This window comes from Dryobates pubescens, chromosome 25, assembly GCF_014839835.1.
Source record: "Dryobates pubescens isolate bDryPub1 chromosome 25, bDryPub1.pri, whole genome shotgun sequence".
Lineage (NCBI taxonomy): Eukaryota > Metazoa > Chordata > Aves > Piciformes > Picidae > Dryobates > Dryobates pubescens.
The window spans coordinates 241,251-266,354 of NC_071636.1; the positions used below are offsets into that span (position 1 = coordinate 241,251).

At 53.1% G+C, this 25,104-nt stretch overlaps 1 protein-coding gene across 7 annotated transcripts in view; it reads left to right on the forward strand.

Moving 5' to 3' along the window:
- The window catches only part of CABP1 (calcium binding protein 1), a 42,176-nt gene extending 19,808 nt beyond the window's left edge, over positions 1-22,368 (forward strand). For 2 of the 7 annotated variants that reach the window (XM_054173073.1, XM_054173072.1), the window contains exons 2-8: positions 9,289-9,534; positions 13,744-13,920; positions 17,419-17,449; positions 18,116-18,259; positions 19,410-19,519; positions 19,919-20,066; positions 21,693-22,366. In XM_054173073.1, coding sequence (XP_054029048.1) covers positions 9,490-9,534; positions 13,744-13,920; positions 17,419-17,449; positions 18,116-18,259; positions 19,410-19,519; positions 19,919-20,066; positions 21,693-21,718 — 681 coding nt within the window. In that variant the 5' untranslated portion in view covers positions 9,289-9,489 and the 3' untranslated portion in view covers positions 21,719-22,366. Of the gene's footprint in view, positions 1-8,525; positions 8,666-9,288; positions 9,535-13,743; positions 13,921-15,898; positions 16,681-17,418; positions 17,450-18,115; positions 18,260-19,409; positions 19,520-19,918; positions 20,067-21,692 lie in introns of those variants that run through there. The other 5 variants (XM_009910263.2, XM_009910264.2, XM_054173070.1 and 2 more) reach the window with 5 other exon arrangements.
- The last annotated feature ends 2,736 nt before the right edge of the window (positions 22,369-25,104 follow it).

Below are 25,104 nucleotides of genomic sequence, written 5' to 3' on the forward strand. Positions count from 1 at the left end.
ATGTGGAACATCACCACGCTGATGTTCCACAGTGGTGCAGTTACGTGGTCACAGATGCAGACACGACAGCTCTGCAATGGGATAGGCAGAGAAGATGTCAGGGATCGCTCCACAGAGGATGTCATGATTGCAGTAACAGCAAAAAAGGAGCAGCCCAGAACTACTGGGTTGTGTCTGAGGGAGACAGATTTGTAGCTGTGCAGGAAAAAGAGTGAAAGCAGGAGTGCTGTGTTTATATAACCAGCACGGGGAGAGAGTGCACTGTGGGTGTGTACTCCAGGAGAATGCTAAGATCCTGCCAGGATACACGGATAGTTCATTAATTAGCTTTATGCTACATTGTTGCAGCGACATTCTAGTGTACCAAAGCAGTAGTGCCCTTCTAGGGCATGTCACCATTTTGCACCAGCATGGTCCAGGTATTAAGAACTGTAGGGCAAAGTAAGGATGCATGAGCTGGGATGTCACTTCAGCCCAGTGACTTGTTTGCACACTGGGGCGGCAAGATAGCTGCAGCACAGCCTTCTGCTGTGCAGCCTAACAGGGTGAGCATGCAGTGCTGCACACCAGCCTGGAGAGCACTGCCAATGCGGTGGTGTGGTAAGGCAATCCCGTGGCAGAGACATGACACTGGTGCCATGAGGTAGGAGTTTGGCAGTGCATGGGTGTGATAATTGTGTAGCGTTGTAGCCTGACAGAAGAGTTTAGCAGTCTAATGATGCAGTAACACAATATTCCAGGCGGGAGCTATTCTCTACAGCAGTGCTTACTTGTGGTGTGACATTAGCTGTGATCTGTCAGCCCCATCCCGTTGCAGCCGGAGGTGTTACCACCACGCCGCAGCTTTGGAGGCACAGCGGTGAGGTAGTACCAGGGCGACGCCGCAGGCTGACCTGGTGACAGAGTGCAGTGTGAGTATGGGCTGGTGACACCATGCATGTGAGAGTGGGACAGCAGCCTTGCAAAAGGGCCCTGCAGTGATGGGAGCTCAGGGCAGTGCGGTGACTCACGTGTGTGTGATAATGCAACAAAGGGGGAACAGGGTGAGAAAAGGGTGTGCAAGGAGGATGTTTGGTGTAATTTTGTCCTGGCAGCAGGGTAGTGTTGGAGTGGCCAAACGGTAAAGGAGCATCACGGAGCATAAAGGAGCATGCTGCCACTGCTTCGGAAGGGAACGGTGATGGTCCTGCAGTGCCCAAAGTGTGGCCACAGGGCACAGTTCAGCGACAGCGTGGTATTGAGCAGTCACCCGTCCGTAAGAGCAGAGGAGCAGTGACCCCTCGGCAGCCGGGGTGCTGGCAGCAGGACAGTTATTAATGTGACAGCAGCAGCAGCAGCACAGAGACTGGGACGGCAGTGTGGTGGCAACAGTTTTGTGGCAGTGGGATTCTCAGGGCAGCAGCACTTTGGTGCAATGTCAGCTTGGCACTGAGCTGGTGGCCTGGAGCTCTGCAGTACGGAACCCCCACCGGTTCTCATCGCTGTGCCACAGTGCTGGCCTAGCTGGCACCTTTAAGAAGAGATTTTTCCGGGCCTTGCATTTACTATGCAATATTAATTTGCAAGTGATCCTGCCATGTTAGACCCGACCATTTGCAGAGCAGTTTAGCTTTCACACCCTGCCTGCCTGTTAAATTTTTCAGTGAAGTGATTCCTCAACAGTTTTCTGTCAATTGCCTCTGGTAGCATGGGGATCAGAGGGGTCAAACAATGCTGTAGGGCATCATTAAATATTTACAGGCTTCTGCTGTTAGCACTGTGGCCAAAGGGGCTTTTGTATTTCTATTTGTACAGGGAGTTAAAAGCCTCTCCCATTCTTGCTTTAATGTCAGCATCCACATTATCATTAAAATATGGAAGGAATTCCTGCATTTCCTGCATCGTTTTTCTTTTCTTGTCCTGCTCCATCTTCCTCTGCTCATGGGCTTTAGTTCTTCTTAACAGCTCTTAATGGACCTCACAGCAAACCGAAGTGACAGAAGTGGCCCTGGTTTAGGGTAGGATGTGTCCTGGGCTGCCTGTGTGGGAAGCAGGTGTCAAGAACATTCTCCTCTAAATCTGTCGGGAGTGGGTAAAGTGCCTTGTCCAGTCTCTCTCTCTCCTGGTTTCTTCATCTGCAGGATGACCTTGTTCCCTCTGGTGGCTTCGTCTTTGGCTGAGTCGCGCTGAAGAGCAGTCACAGCTCAGGACCACTCTCAGTGTGCTGCCCGCTGAAGGCCATGTTGCCCTGGCCAGGCCAGCCGAGGGACAGCGGTTGGTTGATGGTTCAGTGAAGGAAGTTTTCGGTTGCTCCGTGCCTTAGCAAGGGAGGCTGCAGCGCCTTGGGCTGTGCTGCAGAGGCCACGCCAGCGATGGAAACTTTCCGTATGGCGCTGTGGGATGAGAGAGGTGAAGGTGGAAAGTCTGGGTGTGCAGGTGCTGCGCTGGACCTGCTGTACGGCAGCTGAAGCAGCGGCGTGTCAGGGCTCACGGCAAATCGAGGGCAGTCGCGAACAGCTACTCAGTTACCGTGTTAATCGGCGCGGGAATCGGGGGTGAGCAGCCTTGTTCTGAGCTAAGTGACCGACCGCCGTGGCGATGCTAATGCCGGCGCGCAGCCTTAGCTCGCTGCTCTGCGGCAGCACTGCTTAGGAGGCAAATAATCCACGAAGGAAAGCCGTGTCGTCCCTCGACTTTCCCTCCTCTTTTTATGGCACCGTTGAAGGCTTCTTTCGGCCCTAAAAAGGGCCCTCAAGGGGCGCGGAGAGGGGAGTGTGTTCCCGGGGCCGCAGGGGACACTTCTACATCCCGCGGTGCGCCCCGACCCGCTCCCGGGCCCGGCCGAGTGTTCGATAAGCGGAGCCCGCCCGGGCTCCCGGGGCACGCCGCAGCTAGCGGCCGTTCATAGTTCTTGTTTCCGTCATGAGGACCCTCCGGCGGAGCTCCTCGGGACAGGGAGCGGTAGCGGCTTCTCCTGGTGCTTCGGTGGTCCCGGTCCGTCGCGCCGCGCTCAGCCGCGGCCCGGCGCGGCGCGGCCCCAGCGCGCCCCCTGCTGCGGGCGGCGCGGCGCGGCCGGCGGCCCCGGTTCAGCGCAGACCCCGCGAGCCCTGGGTACCATGGGCCTGTCCGTGCCGCCGGGGCTTGGCCTCTGGCCGTCCTCGGGGCCGCCCGGTAATTGTGTCAGGGACGGGGAGAGCCCTGTGGTTCCCGTGATGTAGGCGAGAGCCGGTGCGGGCGTCCTGCTGATGGCCAAATGTGTATTCACAGGGACCCGGCGAGGGGCTCGAGTGGCCTCCGTGCTTTCACCCCTGCGTGCGTCTCCGCAGCCCGTGTCGGTGCACGTAACCCGGCATGAGGAGCCTCTGCGTGCGCGTCCTGCGGCGTGCACACAGCCGTGCGCTGCAGCCCCTGTCCGTCCCTCTGTGGCTGCCCAAATACCTCTGTAGTGCTGTTCTTAAAACGCCCGGCGTCTGCCTGCATCCCTGCTTGCCCACACCTGCCTCTCCTCCAAGGGTATGTCTCATGTGTTCTTTCTCTGTAACAGACGTGGAAAAACGTTGTTGCACTTGGGCACTTCTATTCAACTCCCCCCTTGCTCAGCTTGGGGGAGAATTTGTCATGTTTATTGATTATAAAGAGCTTGAGGGATGGGAGCCAGACATACAGAATCACTGAGGGGCAATAGATAAGCTTCCTGCCTGCAGAGGGTCTGCCAGCAAACATTAATCTTTGTCAGTGATTTACTTTTTAAACAAATCTGCTTTAAAAGGGTATGGAAAGATATAAAAATAAAATCAAGCTAAAAGAACATTCATTAAATATTCTGCTCATGAAATATACAGCAGCGGGCTCTAATGCACAGAAATATAGAAACCTTCTGGTGCTTGGAGAGAAAGAAATCTTTCAATAATAAATTAATCATGGCTTAAATTAGGCCACCATCAAACTAGACCACCTTGAGTTTTGTTCCATACGATGCTGGCTTTGAACAAAGTGTCAGGGAAGGGTTTAGCTGTAGCTGTGGTGGCTGGGCTGCAGGTCTGCCAGCTGAAATAGCTGTGGTTCTTTGGGGCATGGCAGCTCCAGTAACTGTTTTTCCCTGACGAGCCCATGAACGGTATCGATTTCCAATAACAAGCAGCTCTATGGTGCACATCCAGTCAAAGACTCCTAGCCAACTTTGGGCTCCCTTTCAATAATCCTCTGACATTCCTGTGACCTCAGAGAGCAACAGCAGTGCCCAGGAACTTCAGTAATCCTCCAATTTCAATCAGCTGCCTCACTTTGAAATTAAGACAAAGAGACATTGTAGCTTCTATGGTTGTGTCTAGTTTTGTTAATAGCTCTCTGCACCAGCATCAGACCATGAACTCAATATTATCTATGAATGAAGTAATTAGAAATATTCCAATATTCCTTCCACCCATTCCTGCCCTGGAGTACTTTGCACCCAGCTTTGGAAAGAATACACAGCTCTGCTTCATCCCACACAGATGAAATACATTCTCTGCTCTTGGAAGGGAACAGGCAAGAGTGCAGCGTTGTGAGAGCGATTCGCAGTTCCGTATTCCTGAGCAGGGAGAGGACGGTGTAAGGGCTGCCTTCAGCAGTCGTTGTACTGCCTATGATGGCCAATTGTCACAGCAGCTTCTGAGCTGTCAGGCTTGTAGTTGTCTGTTTGTAGCTCTTGGATGATCTTGAAAGCAGAGAATGTCCACAGCACCTTGTGTGCTGGCCAACACATCTCCCACGCCGGGCTTTGGAAGCGGAGCTGGTGCTGGACCAGATCTAGGTGAAAGTAACAGGAGATGGCACATTCCCACCTCGTTTCAGCTCATGCGGAGCAAAGTTAGCTAATTACAACCAAAGCTATTCTAAACAGAAGTTGACAGTCCAGGCTTTGTTACCTTGAGAGGGATGGAAAATCTCCTTGGTCTTTTTAATAACCTTCCTGTTGTTCGTGATTGAATACGATCCAATTGCTCTAATGGTGGAGAATATTATGCACAGCATGAGTCAGCAACACTTTCTTCCTGGAACAGCTGACAGAAAAGAAAGTTCCCAAAGTCTCTGCAGAAATATTCCTCCCTGGATCAGGGTCTGGACTGCATCCACCAGTACCTGCTGGTGCCTTCTCTTGAGGTGGATCTGTACTTGTCTGACGTGGCACTTGGTGCCATGGTCTAGTTGTGAGGTCCGTGGTGACAGGTTGGACTCGATGATCTTTGAGGTCTCTTCCAACCTTGGTGATACTGTGATACTGATACTGTGATACTGTGAATATAGAGCCATCCAAAGTTCATTTGAGGTCAGAAGACACAACTGGATGTGCAGCAAAACCACTTGGGAGCATGATGAAGAAGAAGAGAGGGAAGCCAGCTGCAGAAGTTTGGAGTGCCAGTGCATGCGCCAGCAACTGAGAGCTTTGAAATGAGGCTCTCAACAGCAGTAGCAAAGGGAGGATGATAACAACTCCAAATGCTCATATGAGGTCATCTAGTGAACAAGACTGGGTTGTTTCTTGTAAAACACAGATCTGTAGCCACAAGCTAAAGGGTGGCCAGGAAAAAATAGACCCTTGCCCTGTTAGGATTAATTAAGGTGGGATATTTTAAAGTACTGAATTTCCAAAGCATGCACTATACTCTAAGGTGACATTATCCTGAACTTCAGTGAGAAGATGCTAGGAATGTGTCTTCCCTGCTTTACTATCTGCTCTTCTCAGAGATTAACCCCAGCTAGTGAGGCTGCCCTGTGGCAGTGTGTGTGTTGTGTTGGGAACCACCATCTGCTGTAATGTTGCAGCAAGTGAAAGGCCATGAACTGGCATCTCAACAGGCTCCCTCTATAAATCCCTACTGCCACTGGAAATTTTTGCCAAGCAAAGCCACAGTCTGGTAAGCAATCCCAAGTTTTGGATTTACTTTTGTTCTTTCTGTTGTGGCTGTTGGATATTTGCTGCCACTGGGTAAAGCTTCTGGCAGCTACCAAGTGATTACTCTGGTGGGAGCCAACATTTCCTATGAAGTGAGCATTTCTGCCAAAGGTGTCAGCCTGAAGCATGGCACGGCTGCCTTTTAAAGAATCCAGATATCTTAAAGCCCCCAAATGGCTCCCTGTTCAGTGCCAGCCCCCTCCCTGCTCTGTGCCCAGGTCGGTGTGTGTGCCAAGTGCTTCTTTCCTGTGAGCTGAGCCCTCGCGCCCTGCCAAACCGCATCCATGGAGGCACTGAGGTCTCTGCTCTCCACCTTGTTGCTCAGGGGAGAGAAAGGGATGTGAGCACCTGGGCAGGACTGGCAGTTCACAAAGTTCCCACAGATCTGTAGGAAGTTTATGAGAGAGCCCCAGACCTTGAAAGAACAGTGTGGGAAAAGCAGTCCCCGTGCATGTGCAGCCCTCCCACAGGCATACTGACTACCCCAGATATAGCCATGCCCACAGAGCAGCACCTACACACAAATGGTTTTGACACACTTATTCTCAGCATCCTGTTCTCTTACAACAGCCTCAGTTAGAGGAAGGGAGGAAATATGTTCCGTCTAACCCAATCTTCTGATGACCTTTCTGCCAACTCCATTTCCCTGCCTGTCTCTAAGCTGCCTGTGATGGTGATGGGAACACGATCCCAATGGAAAGAGTGATCTTCCTCCTCAGAGGTCAGCAGGTTCTGTCTGATGGATGGTGATGTGCTGCCCAATTGCTCTTAAGAGATGCAGGGTAATAAGGAGACAAGAAAAAATTGCTTATGATCACATTTCTTGGGCCTCCTGCAGCTCTGCTAGACTTTTTGCAGAGCTGAAGGACTGTGGCTGTGCTGCAAACCTGGTGCAACTGGGCTCCCATTGCCTCTTCCCTTCCTGCACTGGGTTCCCTGCCAAGCCTGGCAGCAGGTCTCAGCCCTCTCTGCCCTGCAGTTTTCTAACAGCAGCCTGCAGCTGCAGGGAAGAAAAGCAGGTAAGCAGGCAAAGGCAGCAGCATGCTGTGGTGGCTGGCTCCAAACGCTCTGGCACAAGGCACTCTTTAGAGGGTGGCTATCTCAATTTCAGCCTTCCAAAAGCTGTCCTGTGGAAGTCTACGGGCTGAGATGGATTCTCCTGGCAGGAGATGCCTGACCCCCTTGCTCTGCCCCCTCTCTGTGGGGGGGACGTCAACCAGGGGAGGTTTCAGGCCCCCAGGCTGCCTGTCAGGGAGCCATTACTAGCAGCAGGGGGTGACTCGCTCCTCTCTGCTCCGGAATTGGAGTCGTTTGTCCCGGGAAGGAGCCCAGGCTCTTGCTCACTGTGTGGCAGCTTCTGCTCAAGGGAGACAATCACTGAGTCAATAAACAAGGAGCCTGGGGAATGTCTCCAGCTGTCAGGGGACATATTAATGACCAGCACCGTGGCTGAGGGTCGATCAGCCTCCCATTAGCTGCTTTCAGAGGGGAAAGAGAAGTAGAGCTAAAGATGGCAGCCTTGAGAAGAGCTGGGGGTTTCATTCTCCTCCTGCAGAGTCCCCTGCTGCAAGGCCCTGGGCTGAGTCAGCCCCCAAGGAGTCACTCTGTATTTCCTTGTGCTCAAGGGTCTTCAAACTGTGACAACAGGAGACAGCCCAGCTCAGGAGCAGTTTTACTTCCCAACCCACCATGGGAGGGGTCTGCTAGGAGGTCTTTCAAACCCATCCCCTCTGACCCTCTCTGTCTGCCCTGGGTACAAGGGCTGTCTTCCAGCATCTGCTACTGCAGCTTCTTGCTTTGGAGGACCTGTGGACCTTTGTGCAACTTCTTCCCAGGCCATGCAACTAAGAAGGCATTGAGTGGATCCGAGAGGAGGCTGTTGCTCTGCCTTTGCCTTTGGGAAGTGGTTAGTACAAGGAAGAGCAAGAAACACCATCCTGCATGGCCATGCAATTCTGGCTGCAACTGGTCCTGGAGAGGCTGTTGACTCTTGTCATGGTAGGATTCCCAAAGTCATCTCCTAAGGTGGAAGAGGCCTCTGGGTGCTAAACCAACTGTTGATTCACCACAGTACCATCAGGGTGGAAGCAGAGAAATTCCTGCTTTGTTGTAGCATTGATAGTTCATCTGTCTCTGTCCTGCAGCCCTGGAACTGCTAGGACAGTGAGTCCTTGGCTCCTGCACAAAAAAGCCTGTGGTGCAAGTACTCAGCCCATGGCCTGGGTCTTTGTAGGGCCTTTGGTTTGGAACCATGAAAGTTGTGAATACCTGAATGTCCAACCAGTGTGCTGCCTAGGCAGGGTGCAGGGTCAGTGTCATCTTGGCCCTCACAGCTCTGAAAGGAGGTAGCTTAACATGCTGTGTTTTTCTGTCACTGTGGAGCTGCAGCTGTCCTGGCTTCATGGCTAAGGGTTCATTCACTGTCCTCTTCAGGTCCTGCTGCCTGGCTGTGATGGTGCAATTTTTTATGGTATTTAAATCTTTTTTTCAGTCTGAATGCTCTTGTGCCCAGCCTGAGATCAGAGGAGGATGTACTGGGGACTCATCCCTCTTCTTTCAGGGATGATTCTGTTACCACAGCAGGCCTAAAGCCCAGAGTTCAGAGCTGGCTTTAGTTATAGAAGCCTCTTATTTATTGCAGGACTTGGGTGCTGGGAAATGGAATGGATGGAGCTGACATCTAGATTCTTTGCTTCATCCTGTTTAGATGAAGGATTCAGGTGTGAGCCCAACTTTGGCAGCCTTGTGCAGGTAAACCACCAGCTGAGTTGCTTCCTGCTCACAGAAAGCTGCAAAAACTTTGCTGCAAGACTGGCTCCAGGACTCTGCCCCCCAGGCCTGTGACTGAGAGTGGTGCAGGGGCCCTGGGCTGATACTGCCAGGCTTGCTTTGACTGCTGCAGGGAGAGGATGAGTGACTTTTAGGTCTGCTGCTGTTTATAAGCTGAAACAGGTCCCACCCAGAGAAATCGTCCATATCTGCTCCAAAATGAACTCTGGAGTCTGCTCCAAGCCCCTAAGTGGATTGCCTTCTGCCAGCCCAGCTCTCTGCTGATTGAAAGGCTGAAAGGAGTTAAAAGGGGGGTGGGTAGGGAGGTGATGTTCAGAGGCTGCATGGTCCCAAACTAGCTGGATTGACTGAACTCATCACTGAAATCACTCCTTGCCATGCCTCTCTGTTTTAATTCTCCTTGAATCAGCCCTCTCCCCTGAGTGAAACAATCTTGCCTGCAGATTGAGGGGGGTGGGAGGGATTTGAACATTAATCTGATGTAGATTATACATCCGCCTCCCTCTCCCCCCTTCTCACTCTCTCTCCCTCTCTTTCTGTCTGTTTCTCTCCCCTCCCTCTCCTTCCTGCTTCATCTCTTCAAGAAAGTGAACATAAAGTAAAAACACGGAGAGAGAGAGGCAGAGAGAAAAAGCTCCCTGAAGAGGGAAGCCCCAGCAGCCAGTAGCTGTTTGGATTTCCTGGTACTGCCTTTCTTGCTTTGCTCCCAAGGAATACCTTTAATGGGATCAATTGCTTCAGTTCCTTTATAACCAAGTGCACCGGAAGGGCAGACTCAGCATATTATGGGCAACTGTGTGAAGTCTCCACTGAGAAACCTCTCAAAAAAGGTATGTTCCCCGAGCCAGAGTGCTGTGCCCTCCCAGCCCTGCCTCCTGGGATGGGGCACGTCGTGCACAGGTGGGAATGGGAGGTGGGAGAGAGACAGGGACAGTATGAAGGCTCCGGTGCCCTTCGCCAGGATGCTGCAAGAGCTGCTGCTGCAGCTGCAGCCATTGGAGCCCAGGATGCTGAGAGCCCTAAAGTGTCAATGGTTGCCAGCCTGTGCCTGCGCCTGAGCAGGCTGTGCCTGCTCCCGGTCTGTGGCTGCCCTCCCCTGGCCCTGTGCACGCTGCGCTGGCACACACCCTCTGCGTGGGCATCTTAGTGTGTGCCAGTCTGTGTGAGCTGCTGCCTGTGTGCATGTGCTTCTGCTGGGAGGTGCCTGCATGGGCCTAACCTGTGGCCTTCCTGCAGGGACACAGTCCTGAGGCTGTGTCTGTGCACCCCAAGCAACCCACCTGAAGCCTGCTGCTGGCCTGGGCACTCGACATCTCTCTGTACGTGTCCTGAGGTGCAGGAGCAGGCCTGAAGTGTGTACTGTGAGTCTGGGGGGGTCTGTGCATGTCACACACCTGTGTCCCTGCCTGAGTGAGACTGTGTGCACACCTGCCAGTGCCTGTGCTCACAGGAGCCTGAGTGCTGGCACGGAGCTGTCCTTGCCCGTGCACATATCGAGTTTGTTGGGATGTGCCTGGGCACAGAAGCATTTTCTTTCTCTGTGATCTGTCTCTGTTTGTGAGTGGATACTCTGAGCCCTGTCTGGGTGTTTGTGCCTCATGTGGCACGCCAGCATGGCCCATGTGTCTATGTGCCTGGGCGCAGCTGGACTTCATCTGTGAGCTGCCACCTGTACTGGTTCAGTTTCAACCTGCGGTCTGCTCTGTGCTGGGGCTTTATGCTGATCCCAGGATGAATTAGATTCGGGAACAATTCTGCTGTTAGGGACTAGACTGAAGTGGGAATGATGTGCCCTAGAAATACTCCTTGTTTGAAGGTCTTGCAGCACTGTGTACCTGTCAGCTGCACAGTTCTCCCTTAGCATTGCTGCATATCTCATAACTCATCAGAAAGCTGACGAAGTTGTGCTAAGCATCTGAAGTATTGCAGTGAGGAGGTAGCTCTGTGAAGACCTTGCCAACAGTGACATGCCACTGCCATCAGGATACTGTACCCTGGGAAGGCTCACCTAGGAGGGAGCTGTTGGGGTGAGGACCTCCCTAGCAAGGAGTCTCTTCTGTCTGGAGATTTGCCTCTTCTGTGCACAGCTTGCTTCTTATCTTGGCTGCTGTGAACAAAGCCAGGAATGGCACAGTGCTGCTGCGGTGGAGCTGGGACACAGAGGAGGGAATTCATAACCAAGCAGTTAGACAGTGCTGAGACCTGTCCCTAGGTCAGGATGACCTTCAGGGTGAGGCAGAAGTAGCTGAGGTTCACCCAAGTGTTGCACACATATAAACCCAACGGGGTTGCCTGTAGGTCACCTCCAACTTGCAATAAAAGGAGTTGGCTGCAGCTGTGCTCAACATGATCAAAGTGATTGCAATTACAGTCTGATGTGTGGCCAGGCTGCTTGATTCAAAATGGATTCAAGAATTTATAAGCCCCATGACATCAGTCTTTTAGGTAATTTATGCTTTCATTCCTAAAAGCTGCTTCAGATGATGCACTTTGTAGCTAGTTAGGAGGCCTGGGCTGGCAGGACTGAGGAGAGAAGGTTGCAAAGCTGAAGCAGAGAATTTCTCAGGCCTTGTTCCAGCTAGCCATGATTTAAGGACCTTGGGCACTCATCCTGACAGGTCCTGGGGCTCTGCCACTCACAACACACATGGTGCTAGTGGAGACTGCAGATCAGTCTCAACTCTGCACAGCTTCACTCTGTCTGTTCTGTGATCCTGGTCTTTTTTCTCAGCTGTTACCCTGGGCGAGGTCCTTTTGCTGAAATGGTACAGAGGAGGGGCTATAAGCCACGGATGTAGGAGCAGCCCTTGGGTGACAGCCTGGGCTCATGATATGGAGTTTCACCCTCAGGTTTGGGACACACTCCCAGGCACTGCTGTGCTTCTACTGTGCAGGAAGGAGAAGCTTTGGCATGGAGGTACCTCGATTTGCCAGCCTTCACCATCCCTGTGGCCATGTCTAAGTCACTCTGGTCTTTTCCCTCTCCACAATCTGCTGGCCCAACATAGCCAAGGGCCAGACTGAAGCAGGGAGGGTAGTTGTTTGGGGAAGGGACAGGGAAAGCCGGAGCTCCCCAGTCCTGTCCTTGCATTTTCCTTGTCGTGCACACTGCTGTTTCCTCTGCAATGGGCAGCTGACGCTGCTTTGCCCCTATCACAGCTCCCTTCCTGGCTCTGCTGCGATGTAGGGGAAAGATGGTAGAGGGAACTTATGGGCATACTTGCAGGAGAAACCTGGGGGGCTGCTGGCAGAGGGAACCCCAAATGCCGTAAGTCTTGCCCGCAGTGGGGGAGAGGGGCCGGGAACCCCTCTGTTGTCCTGGTGCTGCAGTGGGTTGTCTGGTCAAGATCCTTGGGGGCTCCTGGCAGCTGGGCCATCGAACTGGCAATCTCTATCTGCACAGGAAAGTAGTGGGATGACCACTCTGTGGTACTGCTCTGTGGCTTGGCAATTCACTCTGCTGACTAAAAGGGTCAGCAAATCGGGATTAGGGGCTGCAGGGCCTTCACGCTTTCCACTGGCTTCACTGGAATGAAACACAGAAGTGAAGTGAGTTATTTTAAGGGATTCATATTATTTGGGGCATTAAACTGAAAAATGTGCCAGGAAATCAAGCTGATAGTTTAGAAAATACATTGCACTCACATCACGAAGCTGTGCAGCTCAGCACAGATGCCTCTGACATTTAGCTGAGCTAGGAATGTGCCATGTGCAGACGGATGCTCATCCTTCAGGTTTCTAAGGACAAGTGTCATATGTGTCAGATTTAATCAGAGACAGATCCCTTCCTCATCCATGCCTGCCATGAAAATGCTTTTCTGCTTCGTGGTTCCCTTGGGGGTTGAGTTGTTTTTGTTTTGGTTCCTGATATTCACATGCCATTATCCCTGAGCAGATTGGTGTCAAGGCTGCAGGACAGGGCGAGCTGCAAACCGTGTGTGTGGTGCAGAGGCACACGGCAGGCACGGCACGTGGGGACAAGGCTCACACCAGCATGGCACTAATGTGTGGCTGGTCTCTTAGCCTGGCAAAGCACCCCAGACTTGAGGAAAAGGGTTAATGGAGACAGTGGCAACTGTCAGGGCTTCTCTGATCACCCCTGCTCACACTATCTGTAAAACACAGTGATTTCTCAAGAGGAATCTGATGTTTGATTAATGTTTGTTCTACAAAGCTGAGGGTCCTGTGGGTTGTGGTGGCTTTTTATAGCTGCATGGGAATATCAGGACAAGAGTTTTCTTGCAGAGCCAGGGCAGTGCATTTCTATAAAAGGAAAGCAGTGTCTGCTGATAAAACCCAGCACTGGATGCTGCTCTGGAGCCCTATCCCAGCAGGATGTGTGCATGTAGGAAGAGGTGCAAATGCAAGCAGAGACCTGCGCCTCTGCCTGATCCCCACGGTGGGACGGTCAGTGATTAGAACAGGCGCAGAGCAGTCATTGCCTGAGACCCTGAGGCTGTAACTGAGTAAGAGGGGCGGGGGGAGGGTCAGCCTGCGGCTGGCAGAGCCACCTGAGGCTGATAACAGCCTTCTGGTAATGCTACAAAGCGTGCGGTGCTGTGCTGCTGAAAGGTAAGGTGGAACCCGGTGCAGTGCTCTTGTGCGGGCTCTGCCCGGCCTCCTGGGGACGTAGCTGTGCCGGCAGCTGTGCCCTGGGTGCAGGCTGGCACACGTCCTGCTGCGCTGTCCTTTGCAGCTCGTTCAAGGGATGGCTAACGCTGGGGCTGGGTGTGGGAGCTTGGACCCTAGAGCTGTGCCTGGGCAGATGTGAGCAGCGCTGAGGGTTTGATGTCCTTTCAAAGCGAAATTCTGCTGCTCGGTTGTACTTCTCTCAGCTTTTGAAAGCGAACTCCGGGGCTGGCTGCCTCTGCTCGAGCCCTGGCAGAGCCGCGGTGGGGACGCAGTGCGGAGCAGATGAAGGAAATGTAGCAGCAGTGTCTGTGCGAGGCGATTCGGTAAGCTTCAGAGCAAGGGCTGGGCGCGGCAGCGAGGTAACAGCCTGTGTTGTGTCGTTTGCTTGCTGCTGGCCGGCTGGGAAGATCCGGCATGAGGAGAAGACCAGCTATAAGGCTGTCCAGACGAGCGAGGAGGGGCCGTCGGCTTGCGAGTACCAGGGTCCGCTCATGGTGCTGGCCCAGAACTGCGCCGTCATGCACAACCTGCTGGGGCCGGCATGCATCTTCCTGAGGAAGGGCTTCGCAGAAAACAGGCAGCCTGTACGTAAGTTGCACCCAGCCGGGCGAGACACACACGCAGCCAGGACGTGAGCCAGACGCACAGTGCCGGATGCCTGCTCCAGCCCTGGGGAGCTCTGGCACCCGTGGCCCCGGGCCTTGAGTGCTCCAGCTCCCAGTGCAGACACAATCACAGGCAAATGTGATAATGAGAGCTGGAGGATGTGCAGAGGTGTCCCTGTGCCTAAACAACAGGAAAGGAGGATCCTAAACAGGCAGCTGTGGAAGATAGATCCAGGCCTGCACTCAAGTAGGCATAGTCGTGAGGACACAGGAGAGGGACTTAGGGCTTCAGGACCTACAGAACCATGTGGAGTCAGGAGGAATCCACTGTTCAAAGCTGCTACTCCAGCAAGATCTCCACTTCTTATTCCCAGTGGCTCAGATTAGCGATTAAGGCCTAAATAGACACTTAGATGCAAACTAGGGCATCCGCCTGGGGAACAAGCTGCTCCACAGGGATGTCCATATCTGACACCAGCTCATGGGGAGCACGCTGGCACGAGGGGACATGAGCATGCATCTGCCCCCCTCACAGCCAGCCAGTCTCTTGCACACTGTCTTGCCCAGCCTGGCACTGCAGTAATGCCAGCCAGATAACCCAGAGCACAGCAGCCCTGTCCTTGCCTTTGCAGAGTGCCAGACTCCCCCTGTGCTGTTCCCCACATGCTGATGAGCAGCAGCTGAAGCACAGACATCCACTCAGTCACACCTAGCTGTAAGTGTACTTTGAAGAGCATCTGATGTATGCATTTATACACAGACACCAGAGGGGTGTTTGTGAATTCAGACTGTGCACCTGGACAGGTTCAAGATACAGCCCAGCTTTATGTCTTTGCAGGAAACAAACCTTGCTTGTGCACGAATTCAGAGACCTACCCAAGGACACGTTCAGCACTCTGTTGGCTATGTGTGAGTGACTATGGGCAGTCAGACATTCACCCAGTGTATTCCATAGTCTTGTGGTGAAGCAAAGCTCACCCCAGCTACCTGAGGGTCAGCCTCACTGGTGCACTGATGTAGTTACCTGCAGCGGTGAGACACTAAGGCTTTAATTTCTGAAACCTCTTCTTCAGCCAACAGCCCCAACAAAGAGTAATTGCTCATCAAAGGGCTTTTATTATTCCTAACCTGCAGCCACTAAGTGACCAGAGGTTCCTTGTGCCAGCTCACTTAAGCCCCAAACATGCTGTTGTCACACAGCACAGCTGCTGGCATGCACGGAGCTACCTGTCACGGGAGATGGGTCCAGCTCCCTAGTGGAAGGCTCGCAGCTGGGCAGGTGTCCATCCTGCTTAGGCTGTGGCAACTCCCAGTAAGTACCCTAAGAAGTCTCCAAGATAGGATTAGTGATATCACCAGCTGCTCTCGTGTAGAATGAGTGCATCTGATAAAGTCCTTTGTTTTTACTGACTCTAACCCAGCAGGATTTGTTGTGCATAGCACAGAAATAAGTGAGGGTAAGGCCATTAGGTGTAATGGACTCTGAAGGTCACTGTGTACAGCCAGGATCCCAACTCTTGGAACAGTTTTGTTCCTCTTTCCATATGTTCTTCAAAAAGCTTTAGAGTGCTTCAGCCCATTTCTTCCCAAGCAGTTCTCCTCCCTTACCATGTTAGGGGATCTTCTTTCATATTTAAACCAGAAAACCTCTTCATGATGTTGGTTACTGCTCGAGTCAGAGTTTCAGGGGGGGATGTGAGCCCTCCCCCTCCTCTGCCACTCTGTGGCTCTCCAGTGGTGCAATCTGCATAGACATGCTCAGAGGCAGCTGCCAGGGCTGTGTGGAAGCCCCTGTGTCTGACATGCCAGTTGTGTTGAGTGGGGCAAGTGAGGAGGAAGATGGTCTTGTGCAGCGGCGCTGGAGGAGGGCCTGGGTGCTACCCCAGCCACTCTCACAAGACGGGGGTGCTGTGGATGAGTCATGGCAGCCTTTGCACCATGTGGTGGTGGTAACCACAGCCCTGCCCCCGAGCTGATGTTGGCACACAGGGAAAACTGTTTGTGACCTCTGGAATGAGCGGCAGGAGGTGTGGTGCTGGCCAGGAGCGGTTCTCTTCTGCTCTTTTATCTGCGGCGGGGGGGCAATGATGCCTCCTGCCCCCGCTCTGAGGAGGATGGATTGGTTTATTGCTGGGTGCTGATGAAAGCAGAACAAATGGGATGACATGTTTGCAAATACCAGGGCTGTGAGGGGTGGAACAGCAGAGCCAGCATGCTCCAGCAGCCCCAGCCAGCACAGAGATGCCTCTGGGAAGGTTACCAGTGGCAGGCTGGTGACTTCCCTGGCACAGCCCCCTGTGCACAGACGTAAACCAGCCTGTGTCCTACTTTGCCATGCACTCTGAGCAGCTGCCATTAGAGCTTCCAGAAGAGCCTGTGGTTAAATAGCAAAGGATCATTCTCCTCACACTGGTCAAGGGCACCATTTCCAGGGGCGTGCGGTGAGACTGGAGGACACCTGGAAGGCAAGGAGAACCTCCCCACAGTTCCGGGGAAAAGCCGAGAGGGAGACGGCAAAAGAGAGCTCTTTCTCTGCTCCCAAACTGCCAGCTGGTTTGAATTTGCCTGGGAGCCATGAGAGGAATTAGGAAGGGCACTTGAAGCAGAAAGCAGTGCATTTCCATGCTCATCTCTTCTTCCTGGTGCAGTGGTGGAACTTTCCTTTACTCCTTTGTATCCTCCCCCTTCTTCCAGGAAATTCAGATTGGATGTTTGCGGTTGCAGTGTTTCCTGAACATGGTGAATCCTTATCCTCTTGTGTTTGTGGATGACCTTGGTGATGTCTGTGTTGTGTGTCTGCCTTCATGCCTGGTTTCAAAATGCCTATAAATGGAGTTGAGGCTGGGGGGAAGAGGGAAGTTCCTACCTTCTTGTGGGGACTGACTGCAGGAGACAGCACTGAGATGTTTGCTCTAAGAGAGCTTGTGGCTGTCTCTGTCCTGCCAGAAGGACAGGGATCAAGCAGTGATCCAAGGAAATGATGGTATAGACCTGCTGGTTATGGAACTGCTTCCAGCTGTTTTGATCTGGCTGTGTCAGCAGGGGCTGCTGTGGGAGGCATGATCAGAGCTTGAGAGCAGATCAGGACTTCTGCAGTGACAGTCTCTGCTCCAGCACTTGCTGCTGGGGAATGATGTAGGAGTTTCAGGAGGGTACTTGTACCATCAGGTGGGGAGGCCACATGTATGGCTGTGCTGGCCTAGGTCTCTTCTATTTTAAAGGACCATCCATCATCCCCTGCCCAGCAGCTGAGAGGGAGAGGGGCTGCCACAGGAAAGTGTGCAGGCTAACACCCACACACTGGGGAGGAGAGCTGGGAAGCCTTGCTCAGTCGATGGTATTAAACATGTCATCACCTTCTTGGTTCTTCTCTCACCTTCTGGCTTGGTCCAGAACTGTTTGCACCAACAAGTGCTATTCTGAAGCTCTGCTTGTGGCAAGCAGAAGGCTTTAACATTGCATGTTCTGTTTTTGCAGGACAGAGAACTGCGGCCAGAAGAAATTGAAGGTAAGCTTCATTGCTCCTCCTGTGCCACCTTTCTCCCTGCTCTGGGAAAACCTACTGGCTGGTCCTGCCAGGGTGGGCCCGTGGGGTAAAATAATTTGGTGCAAACAGAAGGAGATGATTGATTACTAATTCCTAGGAAAACCAGCAAAGAGAAATAGTATATAAAAGTGCAGGAGTGCTGACTGCAAAGGAGTCCATTCCAGGTTCTGCAGGGCAGGAGGACAAGTAAAGCAGTGGGATGTTGTCTGTCAGGGATCTGCTGTCCACCCCAGCTCCCACAGAGAGCACCATACAACAGGGTAGCTCCAGGGAAGCTGCCTTGCCTGCCAGTCACTACAATGAGGGCTACAGAATATAGTGCCAGGGCAAAACTTGGGAAAACTTGACTGATTTAATCTTCTTTTGGCAAGTGCAGGCTAGCGGTGATGAGTTTGTGACACCTGCAGTCCAAGCCAGCTTTCCTGTAAAGAATGGTTCAGCAGTGCTGCTGTGAGGAGAGCTAACACTGCTCCAGTCATTGCCTCTTTGCAGGGAGACCTGCTGGGAGAACATGGAGTATCTTAAGGAGTCTGACCTCATAAAGTGCTCCTGATTCTGGGCTGGTTTCTTGCAACAAGGCATTTCAAGCTGTCACTGACAATGTTCTTTTTGGATCCACTCCCACAGAATTAAGAGAAGCCTTTAAGGAGTTTGATAAAGACAAGGATGGGTTTATTAACTGCAGGGACCTGGGCAACTGCATGCGAACCATGGGCTACATGCCCACGGAGATGGAGCTGATAGAGCTCTCCCAGCAGATCAACATGAACTGTGAGTAGCATCTGCCTTGAGTAGCATCCACCTGGTGTACCTCCCTGCTGCTGCTGTGCCCTGCCTCAGGCACTCTCATCTCCTGCTGCCTCTTTCCCTTTGCGTTTCCCCCACCCTATTTTTGGTTCTCATTTTCATTCCCTATCATCTCTTCTGGTTAGTTGTGGTCTCTAGAGGTTGATGCCTTTGTTTCTTGCTTATCAAAAGGACTGTGTGGACTGTGCTTTAAGGGAACAGTGGGTGCAAGGATTGTCCTTTGTGCCTGTGCTGTTGGGTATAAACCTGCCCTTGCTGCAGGCAGACAGCAGAGCACAGGCTGTGGCTGTTTTTACATTGAAGCTCTTGTCTGATGGTGTCAGACTGAAGGAGGAGCCTGGGAAGATGCTTTGGTCTGGCAGGTGATGGATGGCCTGACTCTGCTGTGGTTGGTTGTGGATCTGGCCTCAGCCTGGGGACAGACTGTGCCCAGGTCACTGTGTTTGTGCCCCTTGTCTTGCACTCTCATTCTGTGTCACCTCTTGTCTGGCAGTGCATGGCATTACCTTCAGCCAGGTGGGAAAAAGAATATTCAGTGCATGTTATTTCTACACAAGATGATGCAGAAGGGACAAGTTACTCGATCAGTGGAAGGAAAACAGTTGTGCCACAGAAAGGCAGCTGATGACCCTGGCACCTGAGTCTTTAGTGATCTGAGAGTGCTGCTTCCAGAGAGGGGACAATGAAGAAAGAGGACAAATACAGTGACTGAACAGCTGGACATACATTGGCCGCTGCTAATGGAGCAAGACTCCACCACTGCTGCAGGGCACTGCCCAGGCCGTGTATGGGTATCACGCTCTGCCCTTGCCATGCCCTGTGCACAGGCACAGCAGGGGCTTGCTATAAGTATTAGAAAGATCTTGGTATGTGATGCCATAGGGGTGCCACAGTGCATGGCAGCCTGGGATGGAGTGGTTTGGGCTCATTCTGCCTTGCCCACCATCCACAAAACACTGAGTGTAAAACTACCTCAGCTTTTCCTTCCACTGTCCTGCACCTGCTGTGCTTTGCTTGCTGGAGGCAAAGCCCTGTGTGGGCACACAGGTGCACAGTGGGTGCTGAGCTGGCCTGACCCATGCAGCTCTCACACACTCTTCCCTCTTGTCCTAAGTGGGTGGCCATGTGGATTTTGAAGATTTTGTGGAGCTGATGGGACCAAAGCTGCTAGCTGAAACTGCAGACATGATTGGTGTCAAAGAGCTCCGAGATGCCTTCAGAGAGGTGAGTGCTCCCTACAGCACACCCCCTAGAGAGCAACAGGAGACAGGAAAGAGAGAAGATCCACTGGGGAAGAGGAGAGGAGGAGGAAGGAGCACAGTGGAAGACAGAGTGAGTCAAAGCAGGCATGAAACAAGGGAGGAGCAGAGAAAGTCACTATGAGAAGGAAACCCTTGAGGCAAGGAAGAAGAAAGCTGCTGCAGACACAGCAGTTACAAGGAGTTTCTGAGGAGAAAAGCCAGACAGGATCCAAAAGGGCCCCAAAGGAGGAAAAGGAGGGACACCAAAGGAATGCAGGGAAGCCAGGGCACTCGGGAACAGCACGGCACACAGTCCAACCCAAAGCAAGATCCCTTGCCATTCACTGCATTTCCCCTGCTGGTGCTTTTCACCTCCCTGCAGTTTGACACCAATGGTGATGGGGAGATCAGCACCAGCGAGCTGCGGGAGGCCATGAAGAAGCTTCTGGGGCAGCAGGTAGGCCACAGGGACATCGAGGAGATCATCCGCGACGTGGATCTGAATGGCGACGGCCGCGTGGACTTTGAAGGTGAGAGGTCCTTTGCTCTGCTCACAGCTGGAGGCAGAAGGGAACATTTGCATGCTCAGGGCCCAGGTATCTAAAGTATGGAGTGAAAATCCAACAAGGTTTTTTTGCCTAGCCATTTGAGGGCAAAGGTGCCCACTGGCCTGCACAGGGCATTGCTCAGCTGGAGTGTCCATCTGTGTGTCATCTCTTCCTGCAGCTCACTGCCAGCTGGGTGTCTGTGACTCTAGCCTGGGAAGAGATATGCCCTGGCACAGAACAGCATCCCAGTGCAGACCTGCTGTGCCAGCCTTCTATCTATGAGGCATTTTCTTTTCTGTTAGCTCCGTTGCAGGAGCTGTGAGGATTGCTCTGCAGAGAGCATTGCACCTTCCACCTCCTCACCTCCTTGCCTGGGTTTATCAGGAATTATTTTCCATGCCTTCATGCCAGGAGATGGTCACGTGCCAGGTGTGCTCACTGGGACTGCAGATACCTGACCTAGAGGTGTGGTGTTAAATCCTAGAGACAATTCCTTTCTCCTTCCACTTTTCCTGCTAGAAGGACTTTGGAAGATGAGAGTGGTTAGGCTACTATCTGAGCTGTGGGCCACGGCAGGAGCAGTATCAATAGAGCTCAGGGTTTCTGGGAAGGGGAGCAGTTAATAGCAGACAGCTAAGAGGATAAAAGAGCTGCAAGGCATGGGAGCATGGCAGGCTGCTGCTTCTCCTGGTGCAAACCCAGATGTCCCTTTGCAGTAAGGGTGAAGCACAGGAGCTGCTGCGTTAAAATAAAATGGAGGTAATAATTTTTGGCTCACAGGTAGTGCTGGGTCTCCATCACAACAAGGAGTCTCAGTGCTCAGGATTACTGAAGCTTCTGAGGGCTTTGAAAATGCTCAGAAACTCCAAGTGTCTCCCAGAAAGTGGTAGCTGTGATTGTTGGGTGCACTGGCTGACTGCACCCCAGCAGTTCCCCTTGCACCCCACAGCCAAAGTACAACGAAACACTGTCCCAGGAGCATTTTCTCTGGGAGTCACTGCTTTAGCTGTCAAAGGACAGCTGGATCAATGGAGAGGCAGAAGTCAAGGGGGAGATTCCACTGCCCTCCTCTTGGCAGTCTCACCATCTGCTGGGTGATTGAACTGCAGAACCAGAACCCATTTACACTTGGTGGCATTGACGCCCAGTCCCAGCAGCTGCCGGTGGCTTCACGAGCTGCAGGCTGTCCTTACACTTAGCCTCTCTCTGGAAATCAAGAAGGCCATCAGAGCAAACCAGTGCTTTCCCACACTGGTGCCTGCAAGCTTGCTCAGCCAGCAGAGTGTGTTCCCAGGACTGTAACTGGAGGTTCCCCAAAGCTGCAGCAAAGGGAGGAAGTGGTTGCTGCAGTGCCTCCCGAGGAGCTGCTGGTGCAAACAGGACTGCAGGGGCTGGGAAGGAGTCTGCAGCAAAGAACTGACCTGCCAGTGGGATCCCACCGCCATAGAGCAAGGATGAAAGCCTGCTTTGTGTGAGCTCTCCAGAGCAAGCTGTGGAGTGGCATGGAGCTGGGGGCCATGGTTTCCCTCTGGCTGCATGCAGTCTCCAGAGAGTGAGAGCTGCATGGCTGCCTTCTGCTTCAGGGTTGTCTTTTGCTGTTGGTTGCAGAGTTTGTTCGCATGATGTCCCGCTGAAGAGTGACCTCAGCTCAAGAAGAATCAGCACCTTAGAGAGGGCAGAAGAGGACCAGATGGAGCATCCAGCCCTGGTGTTCCCACGGGAGGGGTTATCGACTGGCTGCAGCTGGGCTGTGCAAGATGACCTGCTGCTCCTCCCTGGTGGTGGTCCCCATGCCCCTCCACCCTTTCACACTGTGAAAGACTTGCAACTTCCTACAACTGGAACCATTCCTTGGAGATGATTGCAGGGAACTGCAGAGCCAGGACTTGCCATGATGCTTTCATGGGTTACTTGCAACTTTAGACGACTCCTCCCTGGCTTTATTCTCCCACCAGCTGCTGCAAAGCAAAAGCTAGGAGACGTCCTCTTGGCTTGGTGGAGGAGAGCAAAGCTGTTGCAACTGGTGGCAGCCTCAGGGCGTGCTCTGCACTTGTCAGTTTCCCTTGGTGCCCCATGTCTGTGTTTGTTGTCTGTGTGTGTCTCTATGTGGAGTTAGTTATGCTTCCCTGGCACATATTCGCATCTCCTGTGGTTATGTTTACCAAGAGTAACTTCAAATACCTGTCCTGTTGAGGGGAAGGTGATAAACCTGCACGCTGAAACGATCTGGAGCCTGGATGTCCCTGTCAGAGCTGGGGGCTGGGGGAGAAGGGCTTCAGGAGGTGCACCCCCTGTGGACCAGGTCCAGAGGCAAGTCCTTGCCCCAGGAAGGGAGTCACTGGTGGCCACTAAGCCTGCAGCAGGGCTCCATCTGCCCTCCCTCCTGCTGTCCCCATGGCCAAGGGGCCTGAAGGTGCCTCACTGGCAGGGTTTCCAGCCCAGCATCCTCCCCACTTGCAAGTGGGGGATGAAAGCCCATATGGCCTTGCAGCAAGGAGCAGTGGGAGACAGAGCAGAGAGGGGAGCTGGGTGGGAGGAGGATAGGCAGCAGCAAGCACCCTCCCCTTTGCAGACCGTTGCAACCACAGCTGTGAGCCTGCTGTGGGACCTGAGCTGCAACACCTCTGATGCTGGGGATTGGCCAGGAGCCTCCTTGTGTAGTACTGCCCTGGTCTCCAGCTCAAAAATGCTGCATGTTTGTGCAGCAGTGACCACAACGGCAGCCTCCAGGCCCTACCAGCTGCTTCCAGATACATCAGATGCTCTTCCTCCCATCCCAGAGATGCTCCAAACCTCCTGCTCCCTTCCCCTACTCTGCTGGACCCAACGTTTTCTCCTTTCTCTATGCAGAGACTCATTCCCAAACTGCCAGGACTGATTTCTTCTTGGCTTCAAAGAGCAGCATCCTCAGTGTAACTGGGAGGTGTTTTCCTCTCAGTCATCATCCTTGCTGTGCCTGGAGGTTAAGGACTCATATCCCCTGCTTTGTCCATCTCAAACCTTTCACTTCCCAGGTTCCCTTTCACATGTGCAGGGTCCCTAGCTCTGTATCCCAAAGCAGGATTTTCTCGTCTGCTTTCCTGTTGCTGTGCCAACCAGCACAGCTGCAGTGAAGGCTGATCCCCCAGCAATGGAGGCACTGCTGCTCCTTCCTCTCCTGTGTGAGTACTGTCTGCACGCTCCTGTGTGCCGGGGACGTGTGTGTGTGTGCCCCAAGCAGGCAGGGTGGAGTGCAGCAGCAGAGAATTTGTGTGCAAGCTGTCTATGGAGGGGGTCCAGCCTCACTGCGGTGGGTGTGAGCCAAGGGGTTTGAAGAGGGCTGCCTGCAGATCCCCATATTGATTACTGGTGCAGCAGCTGCACTGTGCTTAGCACCGGGGGGTGGCAAAGAGAGCAAAGGCCAGAGCCCTGCTAAGCTACCTCTGCACCTAGGGTAACGCAGACAGGGTGGTGAGTGCTGCAGGGAGCACTGCAGCTGTCAAGCTGTGTGCAGGAGAGTGGCTGTGCCCCTGCCCTGTGCTGCAATCAGCACACACAAGCCCTGTGACAGTTGGTGGCAACCAATGTGGTGGCTGCCCCTGCCCACTGCCTCTCTGCCTGACACATCCCAGGCCCTGCTCTGAGCGGGCACAGGCAGTGGGCAGGGCACAAACTGTGAGCCATGGCCAGAGGTGCCCCCAGCCAGCACCAGGAAACCACAGCCCCTCTCACTTGGGTGCTCCCTGTGTTTGTGCCATGGCACAGACGAGTTTGTCTTCCCAAGGAGCACCAGGGCCAGCAGTGGTAGGGCACAGCTGGCTGCAGGACATCTATCTTGTTGCAGAGGCAGTCTGGAGCCACAGCTACTTCTGAGGAAAGCTCAGATGGTCTCTACCTGCCAGGTTTTACCAGGATACCATGAGCAGGTTGGACAGGGCAGGTCTCCAGAGCATTCATTCCCCCCACCCAGGAGAAGCACTTGCTGCAAGCCTGGTTCTACTTGCACAACAAACCCTAAATAATCCCAGGGCATTTTACTGTTTTCTTGTGCAAACAGGGTCAGAGATTAAAGCTCCAGTCTAAATAATCTAATTCCAGAGATAATCTCTTTGCTGTCATCTCCAATCCAGTACCAGAGAGGCTTCCAAATAGCTCCACATGGCAGGGCAGAGCTGAGCCCCTCTGGGCACCTGAGCCCCATGGCCCTGTGTGAGTCAGCAGCTGGCCTGGGCAGTGGGGCTGGCTCATGCAGACTCCTTAGATGTCTTGGTAGCCATGAGGTCTGCCTCTGACCCATGTCTCCATTGCTCTTTTTGTATATCCCAACCTCCCATACCTCTTCCCTGCAGGAAATGACTAATGCTGAACACTGCTTGTGAATGGTCAGGGCTGTGAGCAGAGCAGGCAGGGCAGGCAGGGCTGATTCAAGACTGAAAGTTGCTTTGGCACAGCTGCCAGGGGAGAGGCAGACATCAAGGGATCGAGAAGACAACCTTAGGCCTTTCACTTGTAGGTTACTGGTTTAATCCAGCCTGTGTCAAGGGACTGATGGTTCAGTGGATTAGTAACAGAACAGAGAGCCTCTGACATCTGAGGCACAAACTGGCATCAAATTGCTGGGGACCGACAGTAACAGTTTAGGAGGCAGCAGTGTAGGGCACGGTAGGCACAGGCTGCTGGGGCAGGTCCACTGTCCTCTGCCAGCAGCCACGGCCAGAACATGAGCCAAGGCAAGAGCTCCTCTTGCAGTGGGATGGCACAGCATCTGCCATCCTCACGGGCTGCTGCTCAGTTCATCCCTCTTGCTTCACAGTGGGCTGCTGATTCTTGGGAAGTAATCACCCTGCTGGATACTAAAGATGCTCTGACTGGGGTGGCAGAGGAGCTATTGCCATGCTCAGTGCCTTGCCTTCTGAAAAAGCTGAGTCCTCAGAGGCAAAACAGGAATCTCTCTCTGTTCAAGGAGAACTCTTCCTTCTCAAGGAAAGGTTGCAGATATTTTGCTGTGAGATGTGCAGGAGCCCTGGGCACAGCCATGCAA